Source organism: Aspergillus thermomutatus (genome assembly GCF_002237265.1).
Source record: "Aspergillus thermomutatus strain HMR AF 39 chromosome Unknown NODE_20, whole genome shotgun sequence".
In the NCBI taxonomy this organism is placed as follows: Eukaryota; Fungi; Ascomycota; class Eurotiomycetes; order Eurotiales; family Aspergillaceae; genus Aspergillus; species Aspergillus thermomutatus.
Window position 1 is genome coordinate 73887 of NW_020798068.1, and position 11986 is coordinate 85872.

Sequence of the window (11986 nt, forward strand, 5' to 3'; positions counted from 1 at the left end):
ACTAACCTTCCTATCGTGTCGATGAGTCTTCGAGGACTCGAGGATTTGGACCACCTGAAAGAGGATCTACAGGTAAGGTAGTTAGGACATCTGCTTCGCCTCCAACTCATGCCTTGCTTTCCAGGGAGAGGCTGAGGGGGAGGGGATTCTTACTTCGCGTAGGCGCTCTTTAATGACGGAACAGATCTCAGGATAGATGTCTTTTCTCATGCGCACAACGCCTCCGCGGCGGGCGAGACGGCTGTGGTTCCGAGGACGGTTCAGAGGGGGAGTCTCATGGATGTTCTCGGGCGAGTAGCTTACCGGATAGCTGGTCTGGCTAGAGATTGTGTTAGCGAGTTGAAGGTTCGGATGTGGCTTGTCGGGAACTTACTAACACCAATAATGTTATCTCGTATGTAGCTGTGGGTTTATGATTGAGTGAGCATAGGGTGGAATGCGTTTGGGATGCCGGTCAAGTCCGAATTGTCGAGGTCATAGAGCACAGCAGTAGGCAACTTACCGACGCCGGTAGCCTTTCAGCAGCAGGCCTCGAGTATTGGCGGTGGTAGCCTGAGTGACGTCCATGTTGACTGTATGTTGATGAAAGTTGTGTATGTATGTTTGTCTGCTGCGAAGGTTGAGAGGTTGATACGGAAGATTTTGGGGGAGAAGTTGAAGGACAGTTCGCAGGGCAGTCGAAGGAAAAGTTGTATGGTATAAATATGGTGTTAACACTATGAGTTGTGTTAGCTTATTGTCTATTGTGTTGTGCGCTTGAAGATGCCGTTGGATGAGGTGAATCACCTACATTGAAGAGCACAAACATGAAACCAGCATTGATGTGACCCCTAGATGTTGAGAAGAACCGGGATAATAGCATTGAGGTTTGACAAGTATGAATAGCATTAAAAATTCTTTGTATGAATAATTAGGGTCATGCGGGTTGCGTGATTTATGAGTATCAATGAGAATGAGCAAAAATAATACTCAAAACGCCACGGACAAGCTCCTGCCAGGTGTGCTATATGTACGTAGAATCATTCATGAGATGAACGTAGCCTCAGAGAACATGAAACCTTCCTCTGTGATCTCCTCGTCGCCGACCTTGAGCTTCAGAGAAAGTTTCTCCTGCGGAGAATACTGGCCAATTGTCAGCTTGACAAAACACACGCCGATTGTTAATGGAAACTCACCTGGAAGATGTACGGCCGTGTTCCAGCAACACTTCCCGCGATGGTCTTGACGAAGCCTGGCACTTCGGCCATGACATCGATGCGGTCCAGCCGGTTACCGAGGGGCCCCTCGAGCTCCGCGCGGACGTCCTTCTCGTCTTTCGACTTGCCCTCCCAAACCACCTTGATGGAAGTCGGAGCGGGCCAGTCGCTGTCCGAGTCATGGGCCGACGCGGTGTGGGCGGCCGAATTCGTTGCACCGGCATAGATAATCTCGTCGTCCTTGACGATCCCGCCGACGTTGACGACCGTCGAGCCATACGAGGGCGGTGTGGTATATTCCATCATGACGGCAGAGTATGAGGGGGTCTGGAAGTTGACAAAGTTCCATCGCGCAGCTATTGTCGGCTCAGCATTCTCATTCTCATTCACATTTCTATAACAAGGTGGAGGAAACTCACCAGCGTGATGAGGCTTCATGCCCTGGATGGCATGAATGAACATTCCCCGACCGGTGAGGTCATACGTCTTCTCCTTCGTCGTGATTGTACCCTCAACACGGCACCGAGGCCAGAAGGCATGCATCATGCTGCCCCAGGGATTCGCGGGGTCGGTCCCGAAGTAAGAAGTGCCGTCCTTTCCAATAACGAAACCGGGGGCGGCGCGGGTGAACGTCAGATTCACCAGGCTGTCCTCGTTGACGGCGGACTTGATGGTGTACGCATTTCCTTCCTCGTTCAGCGTTAAGGCGAGATTGTCGGCTCCGAAGGAGAGCATGCTCTCATCGAACATGTAGTTGTATAGAGGGTCGGAGTGCCAGATGTGGGGTCGCTCGCCTTTGAGGTCAAAGATCTTTGAGTTGAACTGCGCAGTAGTGTGGATTCCTCTGCACGAGTGTCAGGTAGTGAGCCAGCGACGATACACAAGGTCCGATTGCAGTCTCGACAGGCGCAAAATGAGGCCCGAGAATTGCAACAACCGGAACGGTTCCACTCACGCGATGTTGCTGTAGATGACCTGCACCATGACCAGAGTGCCATTGTCGGCCATCACATAAAAGGTGTGAGTCTCGACATTGGTATATTGATAAGCGCGCCACCGCAGGTCGTCCTTGGTCAACTCGGTATAAGGGGTATGTTGGGCTTGTTGGGCGACAGACTGAATGGCCTCGGGGCCGTAGATGGGCTCCTGAGTGCCCGCAACACTTGCGAGGCTACATATAGCATTTTTCAATCAGTATTGTCGATATTATACATCAAACATGAGACGAGACCGGAGAAGTAGCATACGTAGACTTGAGCCAGTTCATGATGGGCGGATAGGAAATGATGATGATTGTCAGGTCAAGGGTGAGAGAGGGATGAAGGGAGAGGGAAATCCATAGTGGCGCGCGGGGCCCTGATGGCGTCGATCGGCCCAACTACAGCAGTGATCGTTCAGAGGGAGATATTGATGCTACTGGTGCCAACTACAAAGCACTATATTTTGCCAACCCGATTTCTACAATATGACCATCATACAATCATGATTTCAACAATCTCATCGCAATGCCGTCCCACGTTGATCAAGAATGCTCGTTATATCGTCCCTTTGCGGCCGGTCGGAAGCTGACCCAAAGGGGAACGAAACTCCGGCGCGGTGGTCTAATCCGAATCCGAACAAAACTCGGCCGCAAATAGTTCGCTCATCACTTCATTTTTGAATACAGACATACCATACTTTCGTCTCTTTGCGGACACAACACATCTCACCATGGCGAAGAAGGCACTAGCTAAAGATCAGATTGTCAAGCTCATTGTCGGAGCGGGACAGGCCAGTCCCAGTCCCCCAGTCGGTCCAGCCCTGGGTAGCAAAGGTGTCAAGAGTATGGATTTCTGCAAGGTACGCTCTTCTCTCCAAGTTTTTCTTCGGCTTTAAATCGCAGTGATCTTACTAAACTGCCGCGCGCCGACATAGGAGTTCAATGCGAGAACCGCGCACATCAACACTGGAGTCCCCATTCCCGCACGAGTCACCGTTCGTCCTGACCGATCCTTCACCTTCGATCTCCGAACCCCAACGACGACATATCTCCTCCTGCAAGCCGCGAACGTGGAGCCCCGCAAGAACCGCATCCGCGGAGCCATGAAACCCGGCCATGAGACCATCGGCAAAGTGTCCCTGAAGCATGTGTACGAAATCGCCAAGATCAAGCAGTCCGAGACGAGATTATCGGGGTTGACTTTACAGGGACTGTGCAAGAGTATTATGGCGCAGGCGAAGTCGATTGGCATCCAGGTTGTGCCTTGAATAAACGCCTGGAAGAAAGGGCTGTTCATCTCAAGTGTATACTTTGGCGATTCGTGCGACTGCAGCCATGCTGTTTTGGATTACGACACCGGCGTTGTTTGGGTTGGGCTTTTACAATGTGTACATTATAGGACTTGCATGCGACATAGAGCGTCGTCAAATACCCACAGCATTTGCACGCACTGAATAAATTGAGTTGTGGAAACTTGAAGACAAATGCCAAGGTCAACTTTACGGCGTCTTTTCTCGGGGGTTACTTTGAGTGGATTATGGCCTCTGCCTGGCGCTTTCGATATTCTGAAGAGCTTATGAGCGGAGTAGGAGATTCCTTTCGAACCATCGAGGTCTGGACGAGGTGGTTCATGGCATACCACCACCAGCTCTGTGATAGCAGAAGACAGTATAAACATGAAATCGACGGGGATGCTTGAGGACAATTGATAGTCAGGTGGTGCCAACCAGATGAGACTCGAATTTATTTTCTGGGTCAACAACAAACGCAGTTGATTAATAGTAATACAAGGGTTGCGCATCATGCTCCCTGGATTTGCTTGGCGAGCATGAAACTATGCAAATCCACGCAATCCCTCAATAATTGTTTTCTTGGCAGATCCTGAATAGGAAGATATGATGGATGATGCTACCAGCAGATCCCAGTTAAAGATAATGGGGGTTGGAATATGCTATTGTGAGTATCAAGTTCCCAAGTTGGTTAACATGAAGGACGACTACAAGTCATCTTTCAAATCGTAATTCTCCTACCCCAGCATTCTTTGCCCCCTTCTACCTCCATTGTTCCGGATTTTCCAGACAATTGGTGACGAATTGTCGTCATCCGCGTTGGGCTGCATTGGAACATTTCTGCAGGGTTCAGACTGAATAGAGATATGCCGATGTCACCAAGGCTCATTCTCCAAGGAACATGAGTTTAGCTCTTGGTATTTTTAATAGCTCCATTCCATTTGAGTCATCCCTTCCAGCTCTCAACTCTTGACGGATAACTCCCCTAGAATAACGGTCTCGAAGATGAAGGCTAGAACAATGATCATCCACTACGGAGTGAGTTACATTAGGTATCATCATTGGAGATCTCCATGCTAACCGGATTCAGTAACGTCATATCAAGAGTCTTGGCATACTAATCGGAACTAGTGTCTGGTGGCCATGTCACTTACCCCACCAAATCTGTGGTGGTGTTTTGGAGCTGTAAATGGATTACCGGGGTATCTGTAACCTAAGGTAGGTACTCCAGTATACAAGTCGTGGGCTGGAGAGAATCCTCAAATCAGACATATGAAGCAATGAGGAGATGATTGTCTTCATGAAATACTCAAATTTATAATATGGCTAATGACACGAGTTCAGACCGCAGTTGGCAGGGAAATTACCGTCCGCACCTGGTAGATAGGTACTAGGTACCTTGTACCTTGCCTATGCCTGCCTACCTCCAAATTAGCCGCTGCATGCACGATGATTCAACGATTCAACGCCAAACACAATCCAGAAAAATCTAGCGGGGTAGAAGAACAGCCATGCCGGCCTCAGTCCAGCGCGGGATTGGAGCGATCTCCTCCTCAGACAGTAGTCAGTTCCAATCGTGGTCATGGGTGGTTCGCTGGACGGATAGACGGCATCCGTCAGCTTTCACCAGCCGATGAGCGGACTGGCTCTTGTTCTTGGAGTTCTTGGACCTGCTGCAGATGGGACAGCTGACCTCGAATATGTAGGCATGTGTGCCTTGAAGTTGGTGTTTTCATCAGTTCTGCGGAGTATTGCTTTATTACCATGGAAATTGCCAGATACATAGACTTCAGAGTCGAGGTGAATATCTGCTGCGTCATACAACTTGAACAGACTTCCGTATGAGCATACTTTGTCCGCGATATTCCGAGTATTACTTTTCATTTACCTTTTCCCTTTGTTGAAAGACCAGTAGCACGAGGAGAGGATCGTTCATCTGTTCGCCGAATTTGATTTTATCTGATTCCAGCTATGACAGTAACTCCTGAGGTAATACCTTCACCGAGTCCCGGATCACTGTAAATCAGTTGGATTTAGCTCCTGCACTCTAGCATATTATGTATCAAATAATCGTTGATGTCTTCCATGTCTCTCCATAATACCTCTCATAATAATATTTTTGGAGTACTACATACAAACATCCAATATAATAAATAGACCATGGTAAGGTCCAGGCGCAGAGTCCTCCCAGCCCAGCCCACTTTTCCTGTCGTTCCGTCGCCGCTATTGCCGCCGCCGTCCAACTGGCTTTGGCTTGAAAGTGGCTCCAAACTATCTAGGTAATTATTCTATCTTCCTAGTCCCTAGTCCCTACTTACTTTTCTCCTTCTCGCATTCTCCATTTCAGCGTTTCTTGTTCAAGGTAGACAGACATATCTGCCTGTAACTACGACCGGTGGATCTTCCTCTCGAATCCCTCCTCGTCTTGTCTCCTGCGCTGGTCCCACCCAGTCCTGCTGCTCATTTCCATCTTGTCGTCACCTCTCTTTCCTGACTTGTTCGATTCCATCTTTCTCTTCTTTCTTTCAATCCCGAGTAGTGGCGATTAATAATTTTCTCCAGCCTATCAGCCTCAGCCATCTCGTTGTCCCCCGTCAAAGCTGTTGAGTAACAATCGGTCTTCGCCAAAGTTTTGCTCCGTCGTCCCCCCGCCCTCACTCCTTACCATTCCCACGTTATCCAGCCTTCTACGTCCTGTTCAGATTGACCCCGCAGGTACAGTTTACAGTCGCTGCTTGTGCAGGAATTACAATCTGAACGACAGGGATTTGTCGTTTCAAAGTTTAAACCAACAGGATCGCAACTGCGGAGGGGCATGCGTTCCACAGCGTGGTTTTGACGAGTCCGTATGACGTCTGGAGCGACCGAATTTGCCGGTACAGCGAAAAACATGGATTCCAGTAGGCAATGCTCTACCTTTTTCGCTTGCAACTCGCTTTTCTAATGTAGTCGACTTCCCATATTAGCATCTCAGCCAACTCAGGAGCACACCTCGATGGCAGCTGGCCAGGCCTCGGGTTCGTCCAACAGCGAATATATGACCAAGGCACAGCCGGGTCAGGTTCGGTTTTCCACCATCACCGAAGAAATCGAGCCGCCCGAATCGTCAAACGCCCCGCAATCACCCCAACCGGAATCTGCTGTGCCTCCAAAGGAGAACGATGAGTTACGAAGACTAGCGGAGAGCCTCCAAAGCTCTCAATTGCAGGAGACCCGGTTGCGCAACTTTTCTTACGATCCCGTCTCTCTTCCTTCGTCAAGGGTATGTGGAATGCGATCGGTCGATGTTGGCTTTCGCGTTATTATAGCACCGCTCTGCACAGTCTAGCAGTCGATAGAGACTAACACTGCGTCACTTCACAGGTCGCGTCTCGAGAATCAAGCGATCGCAGTGCCCGGGAACCTAATGGTTCCATCTTGCCGTCTCCCCGTGCTTCTCCGATGCAATCGCCTCCTCTTACACCTGCAGCTACTAATTCGCGTGAAGCCACACATCATGACGTTTCCTCTACCACCAATGCAACGAATAGAACCGCTGCTGCGGCCATGACTCCGCAGACGTCCCCTCCAGTAGTGGCTGAGAGAAAAGGGGTGCCGCAGAGCGCGCCCTCATCTCGGCCCTCTTCAACCGACCAACTGTCCAAGCAGATCGATGTCTCGAAAACTTCATCTCATCCCTTGAACGGGCCGAAGCATCGGGCGCAATTCTTTCTCGGTCCCGGAGCTGAACCAAGCTCGCAGGAGGAGAGTCCGCCGATGACCCCACGAGACTATACCCCGCCAGGCGCCATTACACCTGTGGGAGAGCCGAACGACCCGTATGCTCGCAGCAAGCGGCCACCTCCGGCTAAGAATCTTGCCCAGATCGATCAAAGATTTATCTTCGGAGGCCGTGACTCCAAACGCCGAAGCCAAACCTCGTCAACTTTCGGTCGCCCCGGAACCCCCCGCTCTGCCAGTGCTGGCGATTTGAAATCTAGCGACAAGCGGAGCGGTCTCTTCGGCAGCAAGAAAGATTTACGACAGAACGACAGTGGTGAAGGGAAACACCATGGCCATATGGCGGAGCTCAAGCGATTCTTCAAGATGGGTCACCACAAACATAAGCGAGGCGATTCTCCCACGTCGCTCCCGAAGCGGTCGAGCCGCTCTTCTGGAAAGAGCACGCCCTCAGAAAACGTACCTTTCGCCGATGACCACGGGCTCAACTCCAAATACGGAAAGCTCGGGAAAGTGCTGGGCTCCGGAGCGGGCGGTTCGGTTCGGTTATTGAAGCGTAACAGTGATGGAGTGACTTTTGCTGTGAAACAATTCAGAGACCGTCATTCCTGGGAGACGATGAAGGAATATTCCAAGAAGGTGACAGCCGAGTTCTGCATCGGATCAACTCTGCACCATGGAAACATCATCGAGACGCTCGATATCATCCAGGAGGGAAATCACTGGTACGAGGTCATGGAATACGCGCCCTTTGACTTGTTTGCGATCGTCATGACCGGGAAAATGTCGAAGGACGAAATCGCATGCTCTTTCAAGCAAATCCTCAGTGGTGTGGCCTACCTGCACGGCATGGGACTGGCCCATCGGGATTTGAAGTTGGATAACGTGGTTGTCAATGAGCACGGCATCATGAAACTCATCGATTTCGGCAGCGCGGTTGTCTTCCGATATCCCTTCGAGAATGACATTGTTCCTGCTTCTGGTGAGTTCAATCAATGCGAGTCTCTCCTTGAGCCAGCGTAGCTAACCTGTGTTTGTTCCCCAGGTATTGTTGGATCCGATCCCTACTTGGCACCAGAGGTGTACGACGAAAAGAAGTATGACCCGCGTCCCACAGATATATGGTCGTTGGCTATTATCTTCTGCTGCATGACACTGCGCCGATTTCCGTGGAAGCAACCCCGTGTCAGCGATAACTCCTATAGGCTCTTTGTCTCAACACCGACACCAGGAACCCCTGTCCCGGATGCTGATCCGAAGCGTCACCGCGCCATCAAATCGGCTCCAGACCTGTCGTCGGTTGCCAACGAGGGCAAACCAGCGCAACCTGCGGAGGAGAAGAACGGATCGAGTGAGCCTTCGGCACAATCGGACTCGGAAAAGAAACAAGCCCAACCTACCTCCTCGACCAGTGACGAGAACCGCCCTCCTGAGAGCCCTAAAGACAAGGCCAACAACAACCTCAGCAAACCGACCCGAACAACGAGCAAGGAAGCGCCGCCTCTCCCAGCTTCAGCGCAGTCATCGAGTCAACGTCAGGAGGTCATCAAGGGTCCTTGGAGGCTCCTGCGTATCTTGCCGCGCGAAAGCCGGTATATCATCGGCCGCATGCTCAAAGTGAACGTGAAGGAGCGGGCCACTCTCGAAGATGTCTTGACCGATGAGTGGGTTCGAAACATCCAAGCTTGCCGGCAGGAGGTCACGGGCGAGGTTATCAAAGCTTGCAACCATACCCATGTCCTGGAACCCCCTTCGCCTTCGCAGCCAGTCCCGAGCAAAGCCAACAGCAAGCCCAATAACAAGGCTAAATAGGCCTCCTGTTTCGCTTGGTCCCTAACAAAATGTTTCTGGTCTTACAGATGAAAATGATTGCCCTCGAATTTTTGGATACGATCCGTCTTTACCAGCATCCATCTTTTCTCCTTTTCTTCACTTCATCCGCCTTTACTTCTACGATTCCCTAGGGCTTCCCGTCAGAAATTATATTGCTTTCACTTCGCTATGCTGCCGGGTGGCCCCAATTCATCCTTTGTCTCCCCTTGCCGCCGTCCTTCCTCTCTGAAATACGCGACTGTGCGAGCGAGCTTATCACACTTCTTACCCCCTCGCCAGTCTCATCCGTTCTATGTATCATTGTATCGTTGATCTCAGCGTTGGAAAAGAGGGCTCAGTGATTATGTTTTCCAGGCGTTGTGGTTTCTTCTTCGAGGGGTGGACTGTTGAAGCAACTTTTCGACTCTCGCGATAGATTTTTATTCGTTAGAGTTTGTCTTTCATTGTTCTCTTTGATTGTCGTCGTCAAACTGGAGGTGTGAAGGGGCTGTTAGAGTGTGTCTGGTTTTTGCCAGGGATCCTGTCATTCTGTTTATATTACCTGTCTCTAATTGTGCATTCCCTGAGACAAAGTGGCTAAGTAGATATTATGAATCAACAACAAATACCAAATGTAAGGGCTGTTCATGAACTCTTCAATTGAATGGGAGTTTGATCTGTTGACGTAGTTGGCGGAGATAGCGGACTTTATGCCGGCTCCCACAGTTGGCGATTATCGGAGATGGTCGAAATCTTGAGCTTCATTTGACACTCACATTCTCAGGTTCTGCTTCCTGCAGCATTACAACCTTTCACGAATTTGTTTTCAATTGTTATCCTCAATTAGCGACTTACACGAACCTTTCGAATAGACTGTTTAGATAATTGCACAACACCTCCTCCTCGGTCCGACATGTTAAGGTAGAACGTGACTCAAAAACTGCAACCTCAAGCTTCCTTTCTACCATGGCCCAGCAACCAGAAGCAGAGCCATTGGTCTCCCTTTGGACGAGATCCCTGATTGTAAGCTCAGTTGCTTCTCTATCCGTGTTTCCCCAACGTTATCTGTCGATTCCTCCTCCTTTCCGGTGGCAGTGTTAACCTCTTCCCTTTCCCGCGCTTCTAGTCCGGAGCAGTAGCCGGCCTCACAGTCGATTGCTCGCTGTATCCCCTCGACACAATCAAAACCCGTCTGCAGAAAGCAAGACACCATGCTCCGAGCACGCCAGCGCCCACCCTGTCGCTCAGACAAACCATCCGCGGCATCTACGCGGGTCTCCCGTCGGTCCTTTTCGGCTCCGCCCCCTCCGCCGCATCCTTCTTCATCGTCTACGACGGCGTCAAGCGCTCTCTCCTCCCTCCCTCCGGCTCCGACGCGGCCTCCCGCTCCCACATCCTCCTCACACACTCGCTCGCCTCCTCGATGGGCGAGATCGCCGCATGCGCCGTGCGGGTGCCCACGGAAGTGGTCAAGCAGCGGGCACAGGCCGGTCTCTTCGGCGGGTCGAGTCTGGTCGCGCTCAAGGACATCCTGGCGCTGCGGCACCCGGACCCGACGGGGAATGCGAAGCGCGGGTACGGGCAGGTCGTCCGGGAGCTGTACCGCGGGGCGGGCATCACGATTGCGCGGGAGATCCCCTTCACCATGCTGCAGTTTACCATGTGGGAGTCGATGAAGGAGGCGTATGCCAAGCGCGTGCTGGTGCCGTCGGCGGAGTCGGGTGTGGTGAGCCAGGTTCCTGCGTCGACGAGCGCGATGTTTGGGAGCGTTGCTGGGGCGATTGCGGCGGGTCTGACGACGCCGCTCGATGTCATTAAGACGCGGGTGATGCTGGCGCGTCGGGGCGAGGGGGCCGCGCGCGTGCGCATCAGGGATATCGTGCAGGAGATCTCGGGGGAAGGGTTTGGAGCGTTCTGGCGCGGGATTGGGCCGCGAGTGGCGTGGATTGGCATTGGGGGGGCGGTGTTTCTGGGAAGTTACCAGTGGGCGTGGAATACCCTGGAGCGGAAGAGGGAATCGGAATAGAATGTATATCTACCAAAGGTGTATATGGCAATGTATATGTACAGTCGGTCATCCATCCTTCTTCAACATCCAGCCCAGCGCTCGGCATTGGTCCTCCGTGAGGAGCCTCTCCATCGTCTGGGGACTCATAAACTCGTGATCCTCGAATTCAAACCCAGGGACAACAGTCTGGCACGTCAATATAGACATCTCAAACTCATTCTTTCTGATCCAAGGGTATGGGACGCTTCACTTACCTCCGTAATCAACAACCCCTCGCTCCCCCCATCTCCATTCTCCGAGGGCGAATCAGGTAACAGATAACAACCTTTATACTTGCCCCCCTCCACAACCCACTGCATCCTCTCCCCCTTCTCTAGGTCCGGACCGACCACAAACGAAGTAACCGGCGCCGTGCCACCATGTTCCGCCCGAGCCTGCGTCGCCAAGTCCGCGTGGATAATGACGTACCGCGCCCGTCCGCGGTGGAGACTGTGTATTGTGCGGCTGCGGTTCAGGTGGAGGAAGCTCGTTGGGGAGTTTGGGGTGAGATGGTAGTAGATTGTTGAGGAGAGGGAGCGGGTGTTGGTGTTGGTGTCGCTTGGGTCTTTGTTGTGAGGATTGGGGATACGCAGCGGGTGCCGGTCTGTTTCGGTGTAGTAGCCTCCTTCCGGGTGAGGTTGGAGATGGAGGGTTTGGAGGGTTGTTTGGATGGATTGGGGGGGAGATGGGTGGTAGATTGGTTTGATGGATGTGATGGGGATATCCATTGTTTTTTCTTTGCTTTTCTTTTTGTGTGTGTGTTAGCCAAAGGACTATATAGGTGTTGTTTATTTATAGAAGTGCACAGCGCCATCAGGATGATATCAGGGTGACTGTAGACTTGCCTATATCAATGTAGAGGATAGGGAGAGGATATGGTGGAATTCGATGAAGAATAATAAATAAACAATGTCATCGAGCTAAGTTATTAATTTAATAGTGC

General features: G+C 51.4%; 6 protein-coding genes across 6 annotated transcripts; 3 read left to right on the forward strand and 3 right to left on the reverse strand.

Moving 5' to 3' along the window:
- Positions 1 to 81: 81 nt before the first annotated feature.
- Positions 82 to 567, reverse strand: CDV56_107175 (uncharacterized protein; the record flags this gene model as incomplete). The annotated part of the gene is made up of 2 exons (XM_026760794.1): positions 82 to 319; positions 503 to 567. The coding sequence occupies 2 exons, from the start codon at positions 565 to 567 to the stop codon at positions 82 to 84; spliced, it is 303 nt and encodes a 100-aa protein (XP_026617601.1).
- Positions 568 to 1023: 456 nt separating this feature from the next.
- SVF1 (survival factor 1 family protein) lies at positions 1024 to 2463 on the reverse strand (the record flags this gene model as incomplete). The annotated part of the gene is made up of 5 exons (XM_026760845.1): positions 1024 to 1122; positions 1176 to 1552; positions 1616 to 2040; positions 2152 to 2367; positions 2444 to 2463. The coding sequence occupies 5 exons, from the start codon at positions 2461 to 2463 to the stop codon at positions 1024 to 1026; spliced, it is 1137 nt and encodes a 378-aa protein (XP_026617602.1).
- A 443-nt stretch (positions 2464 to 2906) lies between these two features.
- CDV56_107311 (mitochondrial 54S ribosomal protein uL11m) lies at positions 2907 to 3443 on the forward strand (the record flags this gene model as incomplete). The annotated part of the gene is made up of 2 exons (XM_026760930.1): positions 2907 to 3035; positions 3111 to 3443. 2 exons carry the CDS (start codon positions 2907 to 2909, stop codon positions 3441 to 3443), a joined length of 462 nt encoding a protein of 153 aa, XP_026617603.1.
- A 2869-nt stretch (positions 3444 to 6312) lies between these two features.
- Positions 6313 to 8996, forward strand: CDV56_107466 (putative protein kinase; the record flags this gene model as incomplete). The annotated part of the gene is made up of 4 exons (XM_026761085.1): positions 6313 to 6364; positions 6431 to 6726; positions 6828 to 8166; positions 8230 to 8996. 4 exons carry the CDS (start codon positions 6313 to 6315, stop codon positions 8994 to 8996), a joined length of 2454 nt encoding a protein of 817 aa, XP_026617604.1.
- Positions 8997 to 9962: 966 nt separating this feature from the next.
- On the forward strand, positions 9963 to 11022 carry CDV56_107618 (putative mitochondrial carrier protein (Pet8); the record flags this gene model as incomplete). The annotated part of the gene is made up of 2 exons (XM_026761237.1): positions 9963 to 10019; positions 10123 to 11022. The coding sequence occupies 2 exons, from the start codon at positions 9963 to 9965 to the stop codon at positions 11020 to 11022; spliced, it is 957 nt and encodes a 318-aa protein (XP_026617605.1).
- A 48-nt stretch (positions 11023 to 11070) lies between these two features.
- CDV56_107674 (cupin domain-containing protein) lies at positions 11071 to 11771 on the reverse strand (the record flags this gene model as incomplete). The annotated part of the gene is made up of 2 exons (XM_026761293.1): positions 11071 to 11190; positions 11259 to 11771. The coding sequence occupies 2 exons, from the start codon at positions 11769 to 11771 to the stop codon at positions 11071 to 11073; spliced, it is 633 nt and encodes a 210-aa protein (XP_026617606.1).
- Between the last annotated feature and the right edge of the window lie 215 nt (positions 11772 to 11986).